Source organism: Rhagoletis pomonella, unplaced genomic scaffold, assembly GCF_013731165.1.
Source record: "Rhagoletis pomonella isolate Grant_MI unplaced genomic scaffold, Rhpom_1.0 Rhpom_scaffold_00013, whole genome shotgun sequence".
Taxonomy (NCBI): Eukaryota; Metazoa; Arthropoda; class Insecta; order Diptera; family Tephritidae; genus Rhagoletis; species Rhagoletis pomonella.
Window position 1 is genome coordinate 3,906,179 of NW_023458567.1, and position 25,606 is coordinate 3,931,784.

At 41.8% G+C, this 25,606-nt stretch overlaps 2 protein-coding genes across 7 annotated transcripts in view; both read left to right on the forward strand.

Moving 5' to 3' along the window:
- Positions 1-7,187, forward strand: part of LOC118748524 (gamma-tubulin complex component 6) — a 38,038-nt gene extending 30,851 nt beyond the window's left edge. Inside the window, 11 exon segments of the mRNA XM_036483033.1 lie at positions 639-1,204; positions 1,262-1,636; positions 1,697-1,756; positions 1,758-2,159; positions 2,221-2,374; positions 2,436-2,571; positions 2,625-2,841; positions 3,634-4,723; positions 4,963-6,138; positions 6,196-6,733; positions 6,804-7,187. Of these exon segments, the coding sequence (XP_036338926.1) occupies positions 794-1,204; positions 1,262-1,636; positions 1,697-1,756; positions 1,758-2,159; positions 2,221-2,374; positions 2,436-2,571; positions 2,625-2,841; positions 3,634-4,723; positions 4,963-6,138; positions 6,196-6,733; positions 6,804-7,026 (4,782 nt within the window). The 5' untranslated portion in view covers positions 639-793 and the 3' untranslated portion in view covers positions 7,027-7,187.
- Positions 7,188-10,849: 3,662 nt separating this feature from the next.
- Positions 10,850-25,606, forward strand: part of LOC118748531 — a 303,574-nt gene continuing 288,817 nt past the window's right edge. Inside the window, exons 1-2 of one of the 6 annotated variants that reach the window (XM_036483047.1) lie at positions 10,850-11,650; positions 14,244-14,897. The gene's annotated coding sequence lies outside the window, so the exon portion shown is untranslated. The remainder of the gene's footprint in view (positions 11,651-14,243; positions 14,898-25,606) is intronic. The other 5 variants (XM_036483046.1, XM_036483048.1, XM_036483050.1 and 2 more) reach the window with 5 other exon arrangements.

Genomic DNA, 25,606 nt, shown 5'->3' on the forward strand with positions numbered 1-25,606 from the left:
GTAAAGTTTTTTGGGTAAAAAAGTTTCGGAAAAGTGCGTATTGAATGAGATTTGTTTTACTGAACTGATACTTTAATCCGGTGTTGTGATGAAACAAAAAAAAATTCAAGAATATTGGTAAAATTTTAAGGACATTTCTGGAAAACTTTCCCGCAAAACGCCTTCAAAGCTGAAAATGTTTCTGCGAATAGACAGATCGATTGACTGCGCCAACCATCTAAATCAAATAAAGCAGTTAGTGTGTTCCAGCACGTCTACGATTTGCAGGATTTAGTCATGAGAGTAACTAAGCTACCGTGCCCGGAATGAAGTTTAGGGATTTAGTCCGGAGTTTTTCTTCTGGCAAATTCATGAAAAGTGTCAAGCGATAGGCAGAGTTGCATTAGTGTCAAACATAAAACACGGTGGAAGGAAATAACCCAACATTTGTTAAAAAATGGAAGTAAACAACGAAATATTCGAATATACATGTATGTAGTTATTGTATTAAACTTGCTTATAGCATAACATCTATTACTTTTTAAAAAATCCAAAAAATTGGTCAAAACTCATTGAAATTCGGCGTTTAAAAGAAAATAAAGTTTGTTGTCATTGTTCTTATTGTTTTTGTAACAAAATGTCAACAAACAAATTTACAGCGTCATCTGCAGGAAAACATAGCGAACTGCTATTACAAAAAACAAAACGAGCGAGCAAATATCGAACCATGGGCGTAGAATTTGTTTTGTGAAAAAATTTTGATTTCCTATATTTGCATCCGTTTTCCTTACAAATCGCCACTTATTTTGACGCAATGCACGATAGCGATCTGGTGGAAAATGCAGATAGTGTTAATTACCTCATAACAGAGCTTTGTCGCAGTCTCGCAAGCCAGCATGGATTGGAGGAGCCCGAATGCAGCACAGCTGTCAGAAAACTGAAGCCACTTGCCTTTGAAATCCTGCTAAAAAAGTCAACACAGCCGCATTCCTATCCGCCAGCAGATGATGAGTCCGAATTCGATCCACAACGTGCTGTTGATATGCACATCTTTGCCGCCAAGCTCCATTCGCGCGCCGATTCACAGGTTTGTGCGCGCTATGAGGCGCTCGAACAGCAGATGGCAGACATAAGTCATGTGCCGTATTTTACTGACGGTCCGGGCCGTGGTGTGCTGCAGCTGTTGCTCTTGCTGCAAGGTAACGTGCGAGAAGAGGAGCAAGTAGTAAGTACATACATTGTAGATGAAGTTATTAATATTAATTGCTACTGCAATTACTAGCCTGTGCCAAGTCCGCCCGCGTTACTGGTGCCCGGACCCTTTACGCTCTTCGCCAGCTATGAGAATAATCGATACTACCCGAAGCCACAAATATGCGATTGGTTGCATCCACAACCGCGTTTTTTCAAAGGAGTGCAAGACGTTAAGGCTTTGAACAATCCATATATGCCGAAATACTTGCTGGGCGAAGAATGCAATTTGCTGGCAAAAATAGAGCAGAAGTATGGTGCTAGGGTAGACCGCCGGCCAGCTACAGCACAAGATTGCACTTTTACGGCCATGACTCGTCGATTGCTAGGAGCTTCGGTGCGCGTGAATATGAATGCTTTTCGATTGTTGACCGATTGTGAACCACAGTCTGCGGAGAAACTGAATGTATGTATAAATTACCACATTCAATAAAATCCCTACAAATAACTTGTAAATGTCTTGAAGTTTAAGTTTAAAATGCCCTTTCCACGTGAACCTGTGCCTGTGATTGAAAAAACAGCCAGTTATTAAGGAAGAGCCTCGTATTTTATCCTGGAATTGGCAAAGTTTGGGCTGCCGTGGTGTGCTGCGTCAGCGACCCTTCGCCAGTGAAGCGGAAGTGATGATCGACCTCAAGTGCCATTTGTGGCAAGTGCATGGACGCAAGTTCGAAGTGAGTCTCATGAGCTGCGTCGACTTTATGCACGATCTTAAGGCACTAACTGCTGGAATACAGTCGGAGACATTTCAGCATGACGAGCAAATGGTGTTTACCATGCGGCCAAATATTACTGTAGAAGGCTTGCTGCCGGAGACGGTTAGAAGCTATGCGGAGAGCTTCTTGGACTGTGGCACCTGCTACAAGCGGCTGAATACGATGATACAGAAGAAGGACTATAAGTTCATGTTTGAGGGATTTATATTTCGGGTGGGCGTGATTGGTTATATTTAAGACAAGAAAGCGTTTTTAATTTCTGTTTGATGCACAGGCACTTTGCAGCGCTATCGATGAGTACCTGCTCACTTTTCGCCAGTACGTGTTTGCGCATCATGATGACACCTTAATTGCTTACTATGCACGCATGCGCAAAATTATGCGGCAAATAAGCAATTTGTCATTTACGCTGGCCATACACACGGATGGTAAACGTACTCTAGTAACGTGAAATTATCTTTTAACGCAATATTTTTTTCTGAATTCTAGTTGATTCACATGTTACTCTGCCTATGGGATCGCAGTTTCTGGGCTACCTGTACCGCGAGATAGTACACACCACCGAGAAGGACTATATAATGCTGTTGGTTTACATATTAAAGTCGTGCTGTCACGTCTACTTCAAGTTAGTTGGTTAAGATGCTTTTGTAGAATGCGTTTCATTTACGTTATTCATAGGCATCTGCAGAAATGGATTTACTATGGGCTTTTGGACGATCCCTCCAATGAGCTTTTCATCTGCTTCGTGGACCACTATCGGCCCAATACTAAGTACTTCTATGACAAGGCCTACTTTGTGCGCAAGGAGTCTGTGCCGGGCTTCTTTCAAGGCTACGAAGACGATATTTTGCAGTGTGGAAAGTACACGATGTTGCTGAAAGCCTACAAACCGAATGTACGAAGATGTGATTTTATGTTATTTTATTTTTATTTTTATTTATTTATTATTTACTTTTATTTATTTATTTACTTTTATTTATTTATTTACTTTTATTTATTTATTTACTTTATTTATTTTATTGCTTTTTTATGGCATCTGGAAGCGGGGAGAGTTTATTGCTGCATCTAGTTGGCAGGTTGAGAGGCAATTTGAGTTAGTCTGCGCTTCAGTGGCTATACTGTACTAAATTGTGCTAGAGATATATTTGGAAAGGCGATTGAGGAAAGATATGATATAGGAAAAGCCATGATTTTTGCAACGAGGTTTAAAACATTTATGCGACAACGCCTCTTTCACAGTTGTAGCCTAATTTGTTGTATAGACATCTCGAGAACTTCAGAAGAAAATGCCTGGGGAAGTCTGTGTGCGAAGTTGAATTTGCGAAAATTAATTTCTTTGTTAGGTACAACGAGAGATCCATGACAAAGGGAGGGTTAACATGAAGAAATTCCAACATGTAATCAACTTCTCAAAAAATAAGTTTAGAAGCTCAACAAGTGTCCTTCCAAGACACTGCAGTAAGAGAGGTGATCTCTGTTGCTTTAGCGACTCGACCAAGGAGACACCATTGCATAATTTCATTGACTGCGAAGTCACCTACAGAAAATGTGAAATGAGTCTAAGCTTGTATTATTAAAATCACTCTCTTCCCCCGAAAGCTCTTATTAGCTTTCTGAGGATTTTAGGCTTATAATACGTGTTGTGATGAGTTAGAGTCATGTTTAATTTCTTCTAACCTCTTTCCAGCACCCACTTTTCACGCTTGACTACCCACTTATTTCCGTGTGCCTCACCTACGATGAGATTCAGCGTCTAAAAAGAAAATGCGTGAAGTATAGAGAGCGCGCACAAGCAGCTTGTGGCATAGCAGAAGTCAGCATTCGCCGAATATTCGAGGCACGTTCCGCCATGAAGCGCGAATTCTACCAACGCGCCTGCAAACGCACCCGTGAGAATCTCGAAAAATGGTCACTAGAGCAGCATGACCGCGCCTTGCTGGCTGCCGAGCAGAAGAGGCGGCGCCACCATGAGTTGACGACACAGCTGCAAGATGCAAAGCAGCGCAAAATCGATGAGCGCCGTGCCAATGTGGAGTTGGAGTTGCGCTTGCTGCGCGAAACCGAGAAGATAGAAGAGCAGCGACTGTTGCGTGAGAATATTAACCTACGCAAGCGCATTGAGTACTATCAAGAGCTCAGCGATATGATGCGAAAGGATGAAAGCGAAAAAGTGGCGCCAAATCAGCCATCTGAACCACAAGCCAAACAGGAACAGCCGCCGAAATTGAGTCCGCAGAGTGATGGCAGCGCTGATAGCGCACACGCGCCGCAGACTCCCTGCAGCGGCGGCAGCGGCGGCACCGAGACGGACTTTGAGTCGTGCTGCGACGAGGAGGGCAAGGTTGGCGATGCCCAAGTTGATGCGGACGCTGATGCTGACTCAGCGTCGCTGTATGCCGAGTGCTTGTCAGAGGAGTTTGAGCAAAAATTTGTGGAGAACGAAAATGAGCTGAAAACGATTTGTGCCAAACTAGTGTGCAGTGATAGCCCGCTCGAGACAGATAAGACATTAGTGTTGCTAGAAGAACCTGCGGCTGGCGCGACGCAGGAAGTCAGCTCGGATGCTAGTTTAGATAGTGCATTGGGCTTTACACAATCAGACACTACTGGCCTCCTGGTAGATGCGTCCAAAACAACATTCCTGAAGCGTAGCGCCTCTGACGTGATTAATTCGAATGAGCTGCCAATGGGCGGTAATGCGAGACAAACCATCAGAGGCACCACAGTGACCATTTGTCCGGCACCCACTGCGCTAGCCCCACCAGCAAACGAGAGACGTGAGTGCTCTACGTTTTTATTAGTTAGAGCCGATTATGGGCAGTTAACTACAGATTTTTGTACTAAAGATCTGTAGTTAACTGCCAATTCTGAGTTAACTAGGAGTAGGAATTCGGTTTAAGACTAAGATTAAAAACAGATTTCCACAGCATGAGATGAACAAGAAATTAATCGGTTTTCTAGGCGTAACTATTAATTTTTTTTTATATATTTTTTACACTCTTCCCTCGCATTTCAGCAATCACCGAGGCTCAGCGCAACAAGATACGCGTTCTCGCTCACGAATTTGGCACCTATTGCTCAACCACACCCCAGCAGCCAATCCAACCTGACATCAATCTGAATACGCTCCCGGACAGCGAGTTGACGGACTTGCAGCGCAACCGCCGACGCATGATGCAGAACGATCTTTTCGCTGAATACAACAAAAGCCCGCTAGCCGACCGCGCACATCTCAATCTCAACTTGGACACAGAACGCGCACGCAATCGACGTCGTGTGCTAGAGAGCGAATTCGATATACTCACCGGAAAGACGCCCTCAGAGCAGGCAGCCACACCGATGTCCACCACCTCTGATACGCCGCTCACAGAGAGTACTTCGGAGCTGACTGCCGCAATTGCCCAGCAAAGTGATCGCGCTAACGGTAATACGCCCACGAAGATGCCTCTAAAAATTAATGTTCAGTTGGCGAATGAGCAGCAGCCAAAAGCAGTGGAAGGGGTGTCCTCCGGCGCTGGGTTGCTCGGCTGCCAAACTGCGGACGCCCATGATCCATCTGCGACACCTGAAAGCGCGCTAAACACCGCCGGCTTGCAGGCCAAGCACGGTTTTGATTTTGTTGACGCTGAGCGCGAGAAGAAGCAACAGCAAGCAATAGCTATGGAGGCGCCCATACAGCCGGACGCTATGTCTGTCTCCTCAGGTGCCGAATCAGAAGAGGAACTCGCCATACCAGTGCAAGATGACAGCGATCCCTACAAACGTAGTCGGGAGCTGCTCGATAGCAACTTCACCTGTGCCACGCGCAGCCCTTACATGCGCCTGAACATGAGTACCACGCCAATGGTAGTGGCGGGCAGAAAGTCACGCGAGTCGCTGCAGCAGTTGAAGGTCAACAGCATGAGCGTCATAACGCTAACAGAATTTCTACAAAAATCCGTCATATTGCCAATGACCACACATCTCGGTTTGGTCAACAATGAGGTGATGCGTTTGTTTCTCGAAGAGCTGCGGATCCTGGATCACCTTCGTAGCTTGCGCCACTATTTTTTCCTGATGGACGGCGAATTTGGCTCGATTATTTGCGATGGCATCATAGGTAAGCTGGAGAGTGGGGCTACACCTGCGAAGCTGCTCAACTACCAGATGCTGCATTCTATACTCGACACCGCGCTTGTATCGAGCATCACGGGTGAGTTATTTGCAATCATTTGATTTTTTTTTTTTGTACTAATTGTTTGCATTGCAGGCAATGACAAAAATGCCGAGAATCTCTCCTTCACCATCAGTGATGTGCCTCAGAAATTCGATCTCACCAATCCGGGCGTGTTAAACGTGCTCAGCCTAAGCTATCGCATCGAATGGCCGCTGAATCTCATACTCAGTCCCGAAACGCTCGAACAGTATGGCAACATATTCAAATATCTCATCAAGGTTCGTCGCATCAGTTGGGTATTGGAGCGGGCCTATCAGTTGCTCAAGGAGGCTGTGAAGAAGCATGGCAAGCAAATACTAAAATCGCCGCAATATCGGCACGTGCAACTGATGCGCCACAAATTCTATCACTTTGTGCATGCACTGCAGAATCACATCACCGCTAATGCATTGCAAGCGTCGTGGAAGACATTCAAAGATGACCTGCTGCAGGCAAAGTCCATCGAGGACATCTATCGTAAGCATACAACCTACGTGAAACGTATTCTCTTCCTTTGCATGTTGAATCGACACAGCGCCGAGTTTTACAATACCATCGAAAGTATATTCAAAATCTCGCTGAAGTTCTACAAGTGAGTTTTGTTATTTGCGGATAAATTAAACTCCCTTAATTCTATATTTTTGCTCCCTCTTCTTCTATAGCAACTTGAAGTCGCGCGAATTCAAGCAACGCAGCGGCGACGAGCACTTTACGCATTCGCGCTACGAAAAACTCGCCAACGATGAACAGGAATTTGATAAATTCATCAAATTCACTATATATTTGGGTAATAAGATTGTGCGTCATGGCTATCAGGAGGAGATTGGCCAGTTGATTGCCTTGATTAATTTCAATCAGTACTACAGCGCAAGTACGATTGCATAATGTTAAGATGTTGCTGTTGTTGTACCCAAAAGGTTTTGGCAAGTAATGGCCAGATATTAATCTACGTCGTTCTGGTTACGTAGAGCCGGCTGACGTGAGAACGGCTATTATTGGCTCAAATGTCTTAAATGTAAACGCTGAATTTATTTGCTTATATAAAACTCGAATTTGAAGTGTTACTATGTATTAATGCCTACAAAGGTATGTATGTATATTTAATTTTATTATTAGTTAATATGCGTTGAATTAATTAAAAATAGTTAATATTACTTCGTGCTAAATTAAAAATATTTATTTTTTGGCTGAATGGTAAGAGGTGCGTACTATCACTTTGTAGGACCCTGATCAAAGCAACATAAAAAAAAAATTAGAAAAAGTTGTTTTTATTCGACAGGTAATGGCAAACTTCTGAGCGCATTTTTGCTTTGACAAAGGGTCTCATAAAATCCATTTGCCGTTCGGAGGAGGCATACAATTGTGGGCCCCTTCATTTGTGTTAACGATATCAGAACGTAAGCCACAAATTGGAGGAGATATGCGGCCAATCACATAGGAAACAAGTAATTTTTAAGCAAAAAACAAAACCGACTTCAATTGTCATATAAAATTTTAAGATTATCGTTAATTTCTTCTCGATCCAATTATCGGATTAAAAAAAAAATTTGCATGGGACCACCCTTGAGTGGGGTACCACCTCTCCGATGAAAAAACAAATTATCGAAATCGGTTAACGTGGTCCAAAGGTATGCGGTAACATACATACAAAACAAAGCCAAGCGTCGAGTGACCAGAAGGCTGCACAATAGGGTGGTCCAAAAATACACGTGGAAAAGTAAAGTCGGAATTTTTATGCTCTCACCCCCTAGGATTGTTCTATATCGAAAAAAATATACCCCTATTTTTTTATTTTGAAATAAAAAAATATTTAGAGGTCGCTCAAAGCGCTCAAAGTTTTCCATGTATTTTTATATGGGGAAAAAACAACTTTTCGTTGAAATGGTATAGAATTCTTAAAAATCAATATATTTCTATAAGAGAACTCAATTTGTCTGCAGCAGATTCCCAATAATAATACCAAAATTTTTATTTAATCATTTTTTCATCGCAACTTTAATTTATAGGTCCGCCAAAAACGCTGAAAAATTCAATGGGGGGACCAATAAAAAATCGTTAGTATTAAAAAATGGTTAAATAAACAATTGGGTCTTATTACTGAAAGTCTCCTGAAGAGAACCAGTGTTCTCCGATCGAAAAATATTCGTTTTCAAGAATTCTATACCATTTCTACGAAAAGTTGTTTTTTTCTCATATAAAAATACATGGAAAACTTTGAGCGCTTTGAGCGACCTCTAAATATTTTTTGATTTCAAAATAAAAAAATAGGGGTATACTTTTTTTCGAAATAGAACAATCCTAGGGGTGAGAGCATTACAATTCCGAGTTTACTGTTTTTGGACCACCCTACTGCACAAACTGCCAACAACCCCCCTTGCTTTCACTTGTGGTGAAGTTCAGGTGGCCATCGGGAAGGCGAAAGCCTCCAAAGCCATGGGTCCCGACGGAATATGCATGCTGATGCTGAAAAATTTGGGTCTTGCGGGGATAGCGTACCTAACGGAGGTCCTCAATTTGTCTATGGCCACTCTCATCATCCCAGACATCTAGAAGGTGGGGAGAGTGGTCCCACTGCTCAAACCGGGGAAACCTGCCAACAAAGGAGATTCTTATCGGCCGATAACACTCCTTTCCCCTGTAGCGAAGACACTCGAGGCGTTGCTGCTGCCGTATTTCACAAACCACATGACCCCAGCGAAGCATCAGCATGGTTTCCGTAAAGTGCACAGTACAACAACAGCACTTAACGCCATAAACACTCAGATAACTCGTGGCTTTAACCGAAACCCTTCCCTGTGAGAGAACGATTCTAGTACCGTTGGATTTGTCAAAGGCGTTTGACACCGTCTGCCATTCCACGCTACTAGAAGATATAGTGGTCATAGAGGTTCATCAAGCAACCTCTGGACCCGTCAGCTTACCGACTGACCTTGAACGGCATTCAAAGGGAGTCAGTCTCGAGTTATGTGGACTCTAGACCTGTGAATACCGTTCTAGGCATGCCACCACCGGACATAGACGAGACGGAGCTTCATCTGCCTCGGGAGACACGAACGACAATAGCCCAACTTCGCTCTGGCTACTGCAGCAGGTTAAGCTCCTACCTAAGTAGATTGAAGGAGGATGTGCCAAATGAGTGTCCGGCATGCGGAGAGGCCCCACATGACTCAAAACATCTCTTCACATGCCCGGAAAACCCGACAACCCTAACGGCTTTGTCCTTGTGGACCGACCCGATAGGGGCTGCACGCTTCCTAGGGCTGCCGTTAGTGGAACTTGACGACAACGACTGAGATATCAACCGATCTGGGCGGGGTTGTTGTAGCCGCTACAACAACAACAACAACTACCTCCTGTCATCAAACAAACAGTCAGCGCATTCGCGCCTTGGCACCCACGTCACTCTTGACAGTTCTAATTTTGAGAAAGTAGAGAATTTCGTTTACTTGCGAACCAGCATTAACACCGATAATAATGTCAGCATGGAAATCCTTTGGCCAACAAGTGCTACTTTGGACTGAGTAGGCAATTCAGAAGTTAAGTCCTCTCTCGACGTACGAAAACCACACTCTATAAGTCACTCATTATGCCAGTGTTGGTATATGGCGCAGAAGCATGGATAATGACAACATTCGATGAGGCTGCTCTTGGAGTATTCGAGAGAAAGATCTTGCGGAAGATTTACGGGCATTTACCCCTTGGCGACGGCGAGTACCGCAGACGATGGAATGATGAGCTGCACGAGCTTTACAATGATATAGACATAGTCCAGCGAATTAAAATACTGCGGCTCCGGTGGCTTGGTATGTGGAGAAGGACTTGGCTTCACTTGGCATTTCCAATTGACGACAGTTGGCACAGAAGAGAAACAACTGGTGTGCTTTGTTGAACTCGGGCAAAATCGCTCGGTTAATAGATTGGAGCTTACACATATGTTAGTGTTGATTGTATTTTTATGAGAAGCTGTTTTTCATGCAAGAAATACACTCTGAGGTTTGCCATTTCCTGCCGAGGGATGACCGCTGTTAAGAAAAAACCCTTTTTCTATATTTTTTTGCGATGTTGCTTTGACCAGGGCTTGAACACAGGCCCTGCGCGCACTGCTTACCACTACACCACAGCGGCCGGCGGTTACAGCGCCAAATAAGAAGAAGAGACATAACTGGCACTTTAACATAAGTAAACATTAGCCGGATACTAGATTTGCCAAAGATATTCCACATCTATATCAAAAATAGTCATTGGATAATGATAGCTTACTTGTCTTACTTGTATATTATGTATATGCAGATACATGTAAATTAATTAAAAACATTCCTAATGTAATTCACTTCCGATTCGGCTTTAAAGCCAGCCAAACTTTGATTATTTGGTACATCCGCTGGACATTTACCAGCAGCAGTGCTGCCAAGTTAGAGTAAATGTCAACCTCGATAGCAAAATATCAGCTAAAAGTCCGTTGAATGGCCATCAACACTCCCTTGCAAATGTACATACAAATGCATGCATACCACTACCAAAACCCATGCATATGCATGTACGTACAAGCCAGTGATCACAGAGAACGCCATTGCATTTGCCATGCGTACATGAGCATGACACCTCCTCTGTGTGTGTGCGTGATTTCCTCTCTCTGAACGCAACTTTGTGCCTTAGTGGTGGTGCAGCTGCGCTCGCCCGTTTGGCATGCAAACAAAATTTAGTATTAAATTGAAAATCTCGTTGGTATGTTGTGTGCGCACGGTTGGAAGTTTTCGGATTTCCACTTATTGGCGCCCCCACTCGCCCCGCTTAACACCAACGCCAGCGCAGTGAGGTTACAACCAACGACGAACTAACCAAACGGTCGGCCAGGCAGTCAACCAGCAACAACGGGCCACCCACCCACGGCGGGAGTTGGGTGTATTTAGGAGAAGATTGTTCAGTGTCCCGTATTTCGTGTAGTGAGTGTAGCTGCAACAGCTTGCAGTATAAGGACGACATTAAAAACGCTATTAACTTTTAGTTGAATTAAAAGTAACGAGAAAAATTGCAAAAAAAAAAATCGTGAATTACAGAAGTGCTTTGCATGCGTATGGAAATGAAGTGAAAAATAAGCAAATTGCGAGTGCGAGTGCTAACAAATAAAACGGACAGGAGCGCGCGTTGACTGGACAGTGGTGGTGCCGTAGTGTTGCAGTAGTAAGACAAAGCGTGTGGTGCAGATTACTCGTAAAAAAAAGGACTAAGCACAGCTAGTGCGAGTAAATTACAGAAAATAAATAAATACATACATACATACATAAATCGTAGGCAAATTAGTAAAGTGAGTGAAAGCACTGGCGTACCTATAAGTAAAAAACAAACAAAGTTTGTATAAAAATCCTCCAAATAATTGAAAAAATTTAAGTGAAGAAAAAGTGAAGAAGCTAATGTGAAGAAAAATTTCCAGTCAAACGTGCGACGAGCGGAAGTAGGCAGGGGGTGGAAAAAGCATTGTGGCGTACAAAGTGTAGTTGGTGTAGAGTAGGTATGCTGTATAGCCTGTCGCTTGTGGAGGGGGGGTGGGCGGCGGGAAATGAACGAGTGGCAATCGCACTGTGCGATGCGAGCGCTGGACGCACATCCATACAAACATACGGAGACACTCGCTTGCATGCATACCATAAAACACACATACACAGATACATATATATGTGTTGAATATATGTATGTGCATACAATCTTGTTGAATAAATGAAATGTGCGACCATAGCGCACACACACGCACACAAAGGCAAGGGCGCGCTTGAAAGTATGTATGCATTAGCACAAAAACCCAACATACTTACATACATACATACGTACATATGTATACATGCATATTTACCACTGTACAAACGCGCGCACATACAACGAGTGCTGCCGCTGCTGCATGCCGTGCAACAACAGAAATGAATGTAATAAAAAATAAAATAGTGGCAGACGAGTTGGGCCATAAAAGCGGCTGAAATTACTGGCTGCCTTACTGACTGATTGACTGCCTGACTGCTGCTGTGTACGTATGTATGTACATATGTGGTACATATTGTATGTATGTTTGTAAGCTACTATGTATATGCAGAAAAAGCGCTTACGGCTAGCAGCGTAAAAAAAAGCAAAAACAACAATGAGAATCTTATTGGACAAAGAGCGCAGCATAGCAGATTCGTATATACATATATTCTCCATTACAATTCAATAGATTTACTACTTTTTGCCATGACTTTCCTTGCATATAATTAAAATTTGCAATTTCATGTCTGCTGAAGTTTAAATAGAAGTATGTAATTTGTCAAACATTATGTGCGATTTATAATTTTCTCAAACGCGCCCACTTTTTAATGAGTTTCTTGCCACCCGCTTCCAGCTCGCCACCACGTCGCAGGGCACAAATGCATAGTAGTAGCGCTCACACACATATGCACGCGTTCATCCAAAAGGAGAGAGCGCACAAACACGCGCACACATGCAAGTATGTATAGAGTGCGGTCGTTGGCGCATACAGCAACGCTCCTCCAGTTAACGCAACTTAATTTTTTTAATTTTAAAATTTTTTTCTGTGTGCGCTTAACTTTTTTCGGCTACTAAATCTATTGTTTTACGACGCTTTATACGCTTTTGTGTGTTTTTTCCCCTACATTTTACTCTACATACGCTTCATCATCAGTTTCGTGTATCAGCACTTCTCTGTGTATCTACAAATTTTCTTGTTGAACGAAAAAAAAACTATACACAGTGCCAATTAGATTACTGCTGAGAGCATTTTTATTGCCACAGCGCCACGCTCTCACACACGCACATACTATACGCGTACAGCGTGCGCTTGTATGCGTGTGTATCTGTGTGGGGCATCTGCTCGCTTGTGAAAGGGTGGGTGGGCGCGCACGGCAGCAAGTAGCAGACAGCAGGCCAATGCTGCCCAGTCAGTTTATAAAATATAGCGAGGCAGCGAGCTCGTGCGCTCTCTCACCTGTTTTTATGCACAGCTGTCACTTGGCTAGTAGACAGCGTTGCCGTTTTGCTTGAAAATAAGCAAAATTGATTAACATTTTCCTGCCTGTTAAAATGTTAAATTTTTCTTCGTTTTGCTAAATTTTTTTTTTTATAAAAATAGTCAAAAGAGATTATTTTCCTCAAACGTTCATAGTCAGAAGAGTTACCATTTCAATAAAAGTTTCAATTTTATTTTAGGAAGGCTCCCAATCCAGGGTCGTCGCATTTTCAAACCTCCGAGTGTGCTTCTGCCATGAAATCGCTTCTCATAAAAACCATTTGCCGTTAGGATACGACGTAGAACTTTAGGTCCCTTCATTTGTGTGAGAAGATCAAAACGCACATTATGGATAACATGATACCAAACTGGTTTTATGCATGCATTCAAAAAACTAGCGAAAGGGCAGCTAACTATTATATTACATATTATTATTATTATTTTAAAAGCCTAAAAGAATGTGTAATTGTTTTCAAATTGTCCAAATCCTTACTTTTGACGACAAAAGTGGGCCTTATATTGCCTCCACTTACTTTACAAATACGGCTTCATTCAAACTAGTACTTATATCCAAGCATTTATCGTTTTAATAAGGCCCGTTAAATAAGTTGCTTAATTTTAACGGAATTTTGTAAATTTTTTGAACGATTTTGGTAAATTTTATTTTTGGGCAGCGGCAACACTGCTAGTAGAGTGCCATTATAGCTGTCAGTGAAACTGTGGCTACGATAAAGTTTGACATTTACATTTTAAAATCACGCTCACGAAAAGTAAAATCTACACGCACACTACCAAACGAGATTTAGTCTTGCTCTTGGCACTCTCTGCTTCGGCAGGAAATGTTCGACATTGCTGCTCAGTTGCTTCCTGCTCTTGCTCTTCTTCCATCTCCGCTCACGACGCTTACATCTTCATTTGTTTATTTACGTTGCAGCATTGCCAGCTTGCAGTGCTTTTCTTTTTATCTGTGTAGGTGTAAATGCGCAAGTTTTTGTGTGTTTGCATGTGTGTGTTCACGCGCAACTTGATTACGTCTATTAGTTAACTATCCGTAAAATAATAAAACTGGTAGTAGTAAATTAAATTAAATTTTTATATTTTTAATTGAAAGTCACTTTTAATTAATAAATCATGGTAACCTCAGCTGGCAAAGGCGCAGAAAAGGCACCGTAGTGACAGCAGCTCCATTAGCGGTTATTAAATGTCAATGTGCATGTGTCAAGCGTAAAACTCAATTGATTTGCATTAAGTTAAGTAAATACATACTTGTCAATTAAAATAATTGAGTAGTGTGAAAAATGCTTTTGGAAGCAAAAAATTATTATAAAGTGTAAAATTAATACGTACATACATACATAAGTACGAAAATGTGAAAATTAAAAAATTCTGCTGCAATAGAAGGCCGCTTTAAAAAAGCATGAAGCTAAGGCCATTTGGGGACGTTAAAATTTTGAAAAATGTGTCGATAATCATAAGAAAGTAAAAAAAAAACTAAAAAAATCTAAATTGTCTCTGTTGCAAAAAAATAAAACTAAAACGGTGTGCATCACAAAAGTGTCAACGAGTAAATTCACTCAGTTAATTCTACATTTAAACTAAGATGCAATTAAATTATTCGAATGCTGTAAGAATCACCGGCTCTTCTGCCGCAACTCATCGAATGTGTCACTAAATTCCCGTAATTTGAATTTGTTTACACACAAACCAACAAATGTCAGTTGGATAGAGAAGAACAAGCATTAATCAGCTGTTTGCAAGCGCAAAAGTAAGTCGATTAACAAAAAAGCACTTAAGTATAGGTAGTATGTTTATTATTAAAACTTAGAAAAAGAGGCAAAAAAAAATCGCGGACTCTCTTTTACGCGTTTCGTACGTTATTTCATTTCTATGTTTGAATAAGCATGGCTTTGTAAGATAAACATCAAAAAAAGTCTTATATTACGGCTTCTTTCATTTACCTAAACTAAGCTTTCAGGGCACTGATGGGCGAGATCTGAATTTGAGTGGGCGTTCCGACGAATCCATATGTTGCAAACATTTTCAAAAACGAAATTCGTATTCGACCAACCTGATCGCTTAGAGAAAAGACGGTACAAAGGACGGCGCTAATCTGTATCAGTAGTGCCTTGCGGACAACACGCACATCGGCCATGTTATGTCCAGAATCAATTGATTTAATGTGCCGCAAACGCTGCCCTAAGGCTACAAGAACTAAAAAGTTGGAAAGAATAACGTCCACTTTCACTAAAAGGTATCAGACAGGGACAGTAAGTAGAGAATTATGGTCAGAATGGGTCCGGGGCATATAAATTCGATCTACACTGATAGATCCAAACTTGATAGCAAGGTAGACGGAGTAGTATAAGCTGAGCAACTAGAGTTGGCGTTATTTTTCTGCCTCCCAGACCTCTGTAGTGTCTTTCAAGCCAAAATAGCGGCTATGCAAGAAGCTGCTGATTGTATACGTCACATAGCTGTCACAACAAATATAATTTAAATCTACTCCGACAGTTAAGCTGCTATAAATACACTTGATTCCGTCATGATAAATTCACATACGGTAGCGAATTGCCGCAAATACTTCAATGGCATAGCAGATCAGTTCGCTTTGCATCTGGTATAGGTACCAGGACATTGTGATATAACAGGAAACGAGAAAGCAGGTTGACATGCCATTTTGACATTAATTAATTGGAGGTCAATTGCATACCGGCGGTCTGGAGATCTGTTTCCGTTGTCTTTATTCCAAAAGCCGGTAAGGCTTCACATACAAATGCAAAGGATCTCAGACCTATATGCCTCTCCTCCTTTGTGCTTAAAACCCAGAGAGGATAATTAGTAATTACCCATCTGTCAACATTGACAGTCGACTACGGTCTAACAATCGACGTGCCTATCAGAAGGGCACGTCCACAGAGACTGCGCTGTACAGCATGGTAAGCTTTATTGAAAAGTCTTTCAGTTACAAAGACTATTGTCTTGTAGCCTTTCTAGACATTAACAGAGCTTTTAACAACATGAATTCAGAAATTCAGAGGCCACAACACAGACTTTGAGGGGTCTGGAGGTGTACGATTCTCTGGTGGAGTTTATAAGGTAGGTGCTCTTGTGCAGGGTGATCATGACACACATCGTTGAGAACTGGGCTTGAAAATATGTGACAGGGGCACACCGCAGGGTGGTGTGCTCTTGCCACTCTTTTGGAACTAAACCGCGAAGTCCCTCTTGTGGGAGACTAAATCGGGAAGCGAAAAGATTGTCGCTCATGCGGAAAATTCCCGCAAACTCTATGCGACTTGATGCAGAGGCCTCTTAGCGATGCACCAAGATTGTCCACGCGTTGTGGCCTCTGTGTTGATTCGGAAAAAGTGGAACTTTTTCACTTCACGGGAAGCCATCGCTACTGACTCCGCCGGAGCTAAATGGGAGACTTCTAAGCTTTACGAATAAGGGGAAATTCTTATGCGTCATTCTCGACAGAAAACTGAACTGGACTATGTTTCCAGCGTTGTGAGAATGCGTCCTTGGCACGTCCATTGGTAATAAATGGGAGTTGAGACCGAATGGATTATCCTTTATGGAATTATATCATAGTGGTCTGCCTTTGACAAGGCCTCTATTCTTAATCTACTCAGCAAAGTACTGAGGACTAGCATGATCTGCATCAGCGGAGCAATCCGGAAAACACCAAATGATGCTTTAAATGTCTTTTTGGATTTTATGCCACTAGATCTAGCGGATCAGCAAATGGTATTTCTTGCTGCACTTGTGATAAGAGAGACAGGAGAAAGTAAATCGGGGTTGCAGGATCACTCCCCTATTCTGAAAAAATATAGCTTTCTTCTGGGTGTAGAAAATAATAATAATAATAGATTGGCGCTTACACATATGTTAGTGTTTGGCCGAGCTTCTCCTCCGACTTGTGGCGTGCGCCTTGATGTTGTCACACAAAGCGGAGGGACCAACAGTTTTACGCCGACTCCGAACGGCGATTGTATTTTTATGAGAGCTGTTTTTCATGGCAGAAATACACTCGAAGGTTTGCCATTTCCTGCCGAGGGACGACTACTGTTAAGAAAAAACTTTTTTTCTATATTTTTTTGCGATGTTGCTTTGACCAGGGCTTGAACGCAGGTGTTGATGAGTGAAAGCGCGCGCTGCTTACCACAACACCATAGTGGCCGACAGAAATTGTGTAAAGAGGTGTTCATCTTTACTGACAGCCAGGCAGCAATGAAAGCTGTGAGTCCCGTCACAATTAAATCAAAAATTATGCTTAACTGCCGCCAATCTATGCAAGAGATGGCTATGCAGAACAATGTAAACCTCAGTTGGCTTCACGGTCATTGGGATATAGAGGGTAACTGTATGGCGGATGAACTTGCAATGAGTGTACAACCAAGCAGAATCTTCCGGCAAAGAATGGTGGATGCAAACTACGACCTGTCGATTTCGAAATTCTAGGCAAACTTGGCTTAGGTGGAATTGAAAAAGGTCTAGAAGATTATATTCTCTAAAGAGGTAGGATATGTATTACACAATTGGTGCAGATTGCGCTTTCTGGGGTGTCCTTTCTTTAGTGACCATGGTGACGCTAGGTGCCTAGGGTCTTCAACTGGTGGCCTATGTGTGTCCATGCGTAGCAGTGGCACCAACACCTAGCTACCTACTTGCTAGATTAGCAAATAGCACTTCCTAAGTTATACATTATGTAAAACATTACCTCTTTGAGCGTCATGCTCTATGTATTACATATTTTCTTAGAAATTATTTCATACGTTTAATAAATGTTTGCAATTCTCAACCTGCGTTAACTATTGTTTATACCACTTACACTATACAAAGATAAACTGCAATAAAAGCATGCGCCTTTGCAGTTAAGTATTGGTTAGATCTCCTCCCTGAAACTTCAAGTCAAAGCAGTTACTTTTTTAATGCTCTAAAGGATTCTCACCGGCATTAATAAGTTTATTATTTATTAGAAAGCCTTCCCCTGTCGTGAGCCATATCTTGAGTGCGTTAGATCAACGGCCACTCTGCTGTTCAACTCCCAATCATATGTGAATAGCTTTAATTCTATAATTTGCTCCACTTGCTAGCGCAACAATGCTAAATAAAGTACAAAAAAAGGAGTAACAATTCTTCTCCCGCCATGACTTCCTATTTCATTCATTACACCTCGATTAGATTACCGCCTCGAATAAACTCAGTGACGTGGTGCCCATTTTGCCCACCCACTTCAAAGCTACATACACAACTTCTAAACCCCTGCACTGAAAACAAAACGTTTTTTTTAAATATTATTTTTGTTGTTATCCTCATATTCAGTTTACTCTTGTGTAGTGTAGTTGTGTTTGTTTTTGTTTACAGGTGGATCGCGTGTGTTGATTTTCGATTTACTACTTAGCTTCATTATCTGCTCACAAATTTTCTATTTACGATAATAATGCAAACCACAACAACGTAAAAATGCCTAAAAAAGGAACTGTGTATTTATTTATTAAAGCAATGCACACAACAACAAAGAGAAAAAAACGAACAAAACGAACGAAAAAATAACAAATGTGTTGTAAAGTAAGATTAAATCAAAGTAAATTATTTATTCTCGTTGATTTTTTAATTGAAAAGTAAACAGCACCGCAAGGTCGTTTTAAATGCTTGGCGGCTAAGTGAAGGGGTTTTTGATTAGGCCGCTTTGTTCTAATTGCTTTTGGCATTGTTGTTGTTGTTTTGACTGTTGATTTTTATTAGAGTACTAGTACTTTGTAGCCGTCGGTAGATTTATGTTATCTGTGCGCTATCTGTGCGGCGATTTTCTTGATTTACTTATTTATTTTTTCGTTTTTAGTTGTTTTGTTTTAATTTGTATTTGCCTGGTGTGAAATATTTTTTGCAAACCACTCATACCCGCACGGTTTTAAACGGTTAGTGAAGGCAGCCGGAAGGAAGAAACCATTGTTAGTCATGAAAAATTACATATATTTCTAAGTAAAGGCCCTTATGCAGTCCTCAAGAAAAATCGCAACAAATATTTTAAAAATTTTTCTGTTGCTTGGAATAATACTTTGCGGTTTGCTGTAAATTTTCTTGAAGACATAAATGAGTAGTCCACTTGCAAAGTGCTCTATGTAAAATTTTTTTCGATATTTAGTTTTTTGTGGTTATCATACCAGTATTTAAAGTAGTTTCATGTCCACTAACGATTTTGCACTGTATATTCTGAAAAAATAGCGTCAAATGTTAGCTACTCTAGCAAAAGTCGCTACAATAGTTACTGTATGTATATATACACTTTAAAAAGTCGCTATAATATTTATTGTACGTATTTATACGAGTTAAAAAGTCTCCATCTTCTGATGAACTTAGAAAACTGCGAGAAAACGTGGTAGTTTCGTGGCCTAGTGGAAGACGTCGTAAAAAATAAGCAGATCAATCTTCATAGAAGAGAGAACGCGAAGAGCTAAAAAAAAGCCAGCTATGTAAAAGTTACTGTTTCAAAACTCAAACTTAATTTTTTATATATAAAATAAGCAAAAACTACTATACTGCGATTTTATTTTTTAATGCTATTAGGCTCTTATTTATCCAAATTTTCAGATAATAAAAAAAAGATACAATTTGGATTTTACTGGTTGTTGTAGACGTTTTTTGTTTTAATTTATGGCTTACTATTATAAAATCACATAACGCTTTTTGCAAGTGGACTACTCAAATGCTCGAACATTTTTTTCTTAAGAGCTGCATATTGATTTAAGAAATTTTGATAGAAAAAAATTTATTTTCCATTTCTTGAACGTCGTTTTATATGAATTTTTTGTTTTTTCTTGAGAGCTGCAGACAGGCCTTAAGATAGGAAAGTGAAAACATTTTCCTAACTCATAAGACTATGTTCAAACAGGCCAATTAGCTGAGGCAATTAAGCTTTAAATTACAGCATTTAGTTTGGTATTCACACACACGTCAGCTGCGCAATTAAGCTTGCTATACAGTTAAATACGAGCGTGAGCGTGAACGTTCGCAAAGGCGAAGAATTCCACTTTTTAAAAAGTTTTAAAAACATAGTTTGGCTGTCAAGGAATCGATTTGCATGAACCAAACAACGCATTAAAAAAAAATCAAAAACTTTACTTTTGAAGGTCGGTATTAAGTCAAGCGAATTTTTTATTCAGTCAGACTTTTTAAAAAGTACTGTTTTCAAGTCAAAAATATAAAAAAGAATTAAAACCTTTTTAAACGTAAAAGTAAATTTTTTATCCAACGATACTATCAGGTGTATCTTTGTATATTTTCTTTGTTAATCAAGCATTAGCAAATGTAGTATGAAATTAACTGTAAATTGGGGTAGGAGTTTATTCCGACATAATTTGAATTCTTCAAAGGGCTAAAAGCTTCGTAACTGTGCTGTGCAAAAGGACAGAAAAACTTCTCAGATTCATATCCTTTAATTGCTCAATTACCATCAACCAACGTCTGTCACCAGTCAACCGACGTAACTGTCACCTGAAGCGATAGTTCAGCGCCAAATTCACACCTACACACATCGCCCACCACAACAACTCGTCTCATCGGTCATTATGCGAACACCCGAAGCGTAACTATCAACACCTGTGTCACATCCGTTGTCAGGTGAAATTATTTACAAGAAAAGTGCAAAGCGTAAAATGTAAGCGCCATGGAGAAAGTAGCAAAATGGGTTGAATAAGGGAGCAGACGGACGGAAGGAGCATTACGAAGCGCTGACTATACTACACTACTTCCTGTCTACGCGCCATAAGCGACTTGTTTCTCTACCACTTTCTTTACTCCCCAAGCACTTAACCCTTTGTCAGCCGCCCCCTTACAAAGCGTCTCTACGGGCCGTTGACGTGCAATTGTAGCTGACGACTGGCGCTCGAGTGTGCCGTAGTAACCATAATTCATGACAGGAATTGCGAATATAGTGGGACATAGCGCCGGTTTGTTGCTGTTGTTTTCGGCTGTCAGCGCAACATATGACGTGTGTCGTCGCGCAGAGACTTAAATCCTTCTTTGCCGTCGCTCGGGGCGCTTACAAACAAACAAACAAACACACAATAACTACCAGCGCAACGCTTGCGAGGTGAGCGTAAGTGAGTGTGGATTTCCGGTGACATTATGCGATGGCTGACATGGAACATCCGTTGGATGTGTGTGTGTGTGTGTGTGTGTGTGTGTGTGTGTGTGTGTGTGTGTGTATGTGGTGCTGAAGGATGAAGGAGGTGGCAGCATAAATGGCCAAACAGTCAGTGAGTTATGTATTTGTTTGCTATAATTGTCTTTGTTGTTGTTGCAGTTGAAAGTGAAAAAAGCAGGTAGCAAGTGCTCCGGCTGCCATAATTCCATAGCTATCTATGTAGATGATGGCTAGTGTGCACTGCGGCATGCATAGTGCCCCGACTCCGCCAGTTACAAACCGGAGATCGCTGTGCTGTTGCAAAGCGGAAGCGTTGGCGGATGCACGCACACGCACACAGGCCAAGGCACAAGAACAAGCACGCAAAGTACACGTATCATACTTACTCACTGCACTGCTTACATGTCACACACACACGCACGCCCCTGCGCACTCATACGCTTGCATCATTTGCTGGCTGCTGTATTGTTGCCTTTATTTGCATGCCACCAACAAGCAAATAGCCTAGCAAACAAAGAACAAACAAACAAACAAACAAATACACACAGACGAACACAAAAGTGTGGCGCATTCATGTTGCCACTTACACCAGCTACAAATATGTATATGTATATTTTATGCACCTACTGAATTCCACACGCACTGTGGCTGCTGCTGTTGTTGTTATTGTTGTTTGCTGCGGACGCAGGCATTGTTGCTCTGTTTTATTTATTTTTTCTTCTCCGTTTTTTTTGTTTTTGTATTTTTTGTTTACATGGCGTTGGCTTTTTCGCGCTTCGTTCGGTTATGCGTTGCTGCGGGCAACCAGCCAGCAGCCATATGTCCGCCTTCAACTCCTCTTGCCGCATGCCGCACACTTTTTTTTAGCACGCAACAACGCGCGTACAGCTTTTCATTGCATACTTACAGGCGTTATTTGCTGTTTTTCGCACAAACAGTCATTGAGTTTTCGCCCCGAACATGCACTTGTTGCTGTTGTAGTTGTGTGCCCTGCAAGTTTCGCGCACATGCATTTCCTCTTCCGTACGGTCATGTGCAATGTGCAGGTACAAATGTAGGGTTGCATGTGTATTTGTATGTATGTATGGTTGTGTGCTCTTGTATTTTTCGCGTGAAAAAGGGCGCGAAATGTCTTTTTGAATTGTTAACGACCCATTTTTTGCTGTTTCTGCTTCTGCTTCTGATTCTGGTTTTAATTTTGCATTTATGTCTTTGAATGCATGTGCATACGAGTGCTTAAATAATAAAGTAGCAATGCGAAAAAGTAGTGGATTTTAATGTTAATTATTTTGTGAAGCGAGACTGTTGAGCAAAACTATTTCTACTGGTTTTATTCGTATTCAAATTTTTATTCCGAATATGCGACAAGTCGTGGCATGTTCTATTTACACGGAAAATCTAACAACGGTAGTGCGTGTACTCATACTCAATAAGTAGTACCGAATTTTGTATACTCTGCATCGTTTACAAAGAATCCCAAAAGCATTGGTGCCGAATACACCGTCATAAAGCTTTGCACAAATGCCTGATTATGCTCAGACTATCGGATATCAGGCAGCTGCGGCTCGGCGGGATGAATCTGGCATTTTCCCATAGGCTTGCTGCGAATGAGCAAAAAGTCTCTCCAACTAAGAGCGGCAACAGAGAGTAGTCGTCTTACTTTAAGAGGGATTTAATCAGAATGAAACACGATAGCATGCTCTCTATGCATAAGAAATAGAAAATACGTCGGACTACGATGCCAATAGAGATCTGCATACATATATGTTTGAAAACCTTTTAGGACAAGGCTGATTTTCATGCTGACAAATGTAACTTTCTGGATGTTTGGACCTAGCCTTTGCCAAAGCGCTCTCTTGCGAAATTTCAACTGTGAGATGCAATGGCTCGATCTGAAGAATTACCACCAGCGCCCCCGTTTGGCATGTGCGCATAGCATCCGTGATGCAAACCCACACCAAACGTTGAACAACAAAAGGCAAAGAGAGTGTCGGGCTTTGCTAGACTTTCAGGGATCAGTAAACTTGGTGATAAGAGCTATCGGGTGTGAAATAAATAGCAATTCGTATTTGTGCATGTCTCCGAGCTTTTGACGATGCCGAACTGAGCCTTCAAAGTGCTTAGACTATACAGATCTCGTCTCTCGTCTCGTCGTCTCCAATTTAAAATAGATTCTATGTCCACTCAGCATCTACATTTGATGCAGACTTTGTCATACCACCTAGTCTAGCTAGTAGGTCAGCTTTTAGTTAGTATTCCCGCATGAGGTCTGGTGCTCTGTAAGCTCTCCGTAGCGAATTTTGCAGATATACGGTTTCAATCCGTTACTTTACTAGTGAAAGTATACATTTCTCCGAAATTTTTCTTCGTGATATGTCTGAAGCTTTTGTTCCTTCGCTATGGTTATATAATTCCACAACAACGAAAATGGTTATATAATTCCTTCAGTCGACAGACCACAACTCAAGCCATAAACGCAAGCAAATGTTATACCCAAAAGAATTTTGCTCACCATTAACCTCATTCCTTGCCTATTATGAATTCTTTCCTTCAAAGCAACTACATAAATTACTTTGCTTAGCGCACAATGCGCCCATGCAAATATTTACAAAGCCTTTCAATTAACAACGCGAGCTCAGCGCGAATTCTTCAAAATCCATGTAACTAATTCAGGATTTTGTGCAGCGAAAACTCCTAACTGACTTGTCGGCACACAAACACGCTAAACTACATAAAAGCCAAAAAGTTGGAAGCACTACATGTTCCATATGCACACTTGCCACAAGTACTCGTATGTTCCCATTGTGAGCTCATAAAGCAGACATTGTCTCCGCGCGACAGGCGAGCCAGCACTGTGCTTAGCTGCGAAGTTGTGCTGCGGGAGCGCATCGTGTTGCAAGGCGCTTGGAGTGGTGTTTTCTTTCAAATACTCGACACCCAACACACAGCAAAACGGAAAAAATTACAGAGGACGCTGGCGCGCGCAAAAACAATAGCGCCGAGACCAAGCTCAGAAAAAAATATACGAATGTGGGTGAAAGAGTACTTATATTAACAGCAGCAGGCACGAGCTCGGTGGCGATACATAGCCGGCAAGTTCCAAATCCGTCTAACAAGTGCGGATTAAGTGCGCGAAACATGTCACCAACAGTCGACAGTACTGCGATATCAGCGATACCAGCAGCATCAGCGGGCGAACGCTGACAGCCGACAAGATGTGGGGAATGTGCGAAGTAAGCTATGCGAGTCTGTTCACGCCGCGTTAGCTTGCTTATGTGGCACACTCACATGTCACTTGTGGTTACTCGGTTGACAGTTTATGGACTGAAACGGTAAGCCACGAACCGCCAGAGCTCATGCTCATCCTATCCGACAGCCAAATGCAACTTGGTGGAGTGTTACTGACGCTTACAGCTTGTATGTGCCAACCAGAAACGCTGATAAGTACTCGTACTAGCCATCTTCCACACACTGCCACCATTGCAGTAATAACTCGTCCTAACGTACCTACTCATAAGTATGTTTGTTGTTCCACTTTTGCATTTTTTATGCCATTTTTTACGCTACTCAACATTCATTATCCGCACGGCCTGCACGCCAACGCTTCGTCTATTTTGCATGCAGCGTTGCATTTGTAGAACTACTCACATGTAGGACCGCGTTGAAGTATTGACATATGTTGATTTGCTGCCGTCACTTTTTCTCTGCGTTTTTTCGTCCTTTTTTTCCCTCAATTTGCTACCAGGCTGTGCCAGTTTCGCCGTTGTTGTACGAATAGTTTCATGGCAAGCATTTACAATCTGCTTATTTTCAGACATTTGCCTGACAATCCTTTGCAACGTTCGTCATTTTATTTTTATTGTTATCGACTTTGTTGTTCTTGTTGTCGAATGTAGGGACTTAATTCACTAAGCATTCGTTAGGTTAACGAATCAGTGCCACTGGCGAGGTGAAGCGCATGAACAGCTCAACTCTGAATGGGTGTTGAGGAGACAATTACTGGCTGACATGTGTCGTTGAGGCGATTAGGCACAGATAGACGGTTGGATAGATGGACGGTTGGTTGGATGGGCAGGGAAGGAAGTGCGCAGTTGAGCGGACGCAGGAAAGAGCTTACAGTAGACCAAGCGTCGAGTGTGTGGGGAAAAAAATGCTCACAAATTGCTAAACCTCACTCGAGTGTCAGTTCAAGAGCAGCGTCTTGTTGTTCTTCTCTTGCGATTTCCGTTGTCTTCTACGCTTTCGCTTGCTGTTTGGCACGTGTGAACGCTTAACCTGTTAGTCCATTGACAGCGCTTAAGGACACCGAAAAACTATGACGA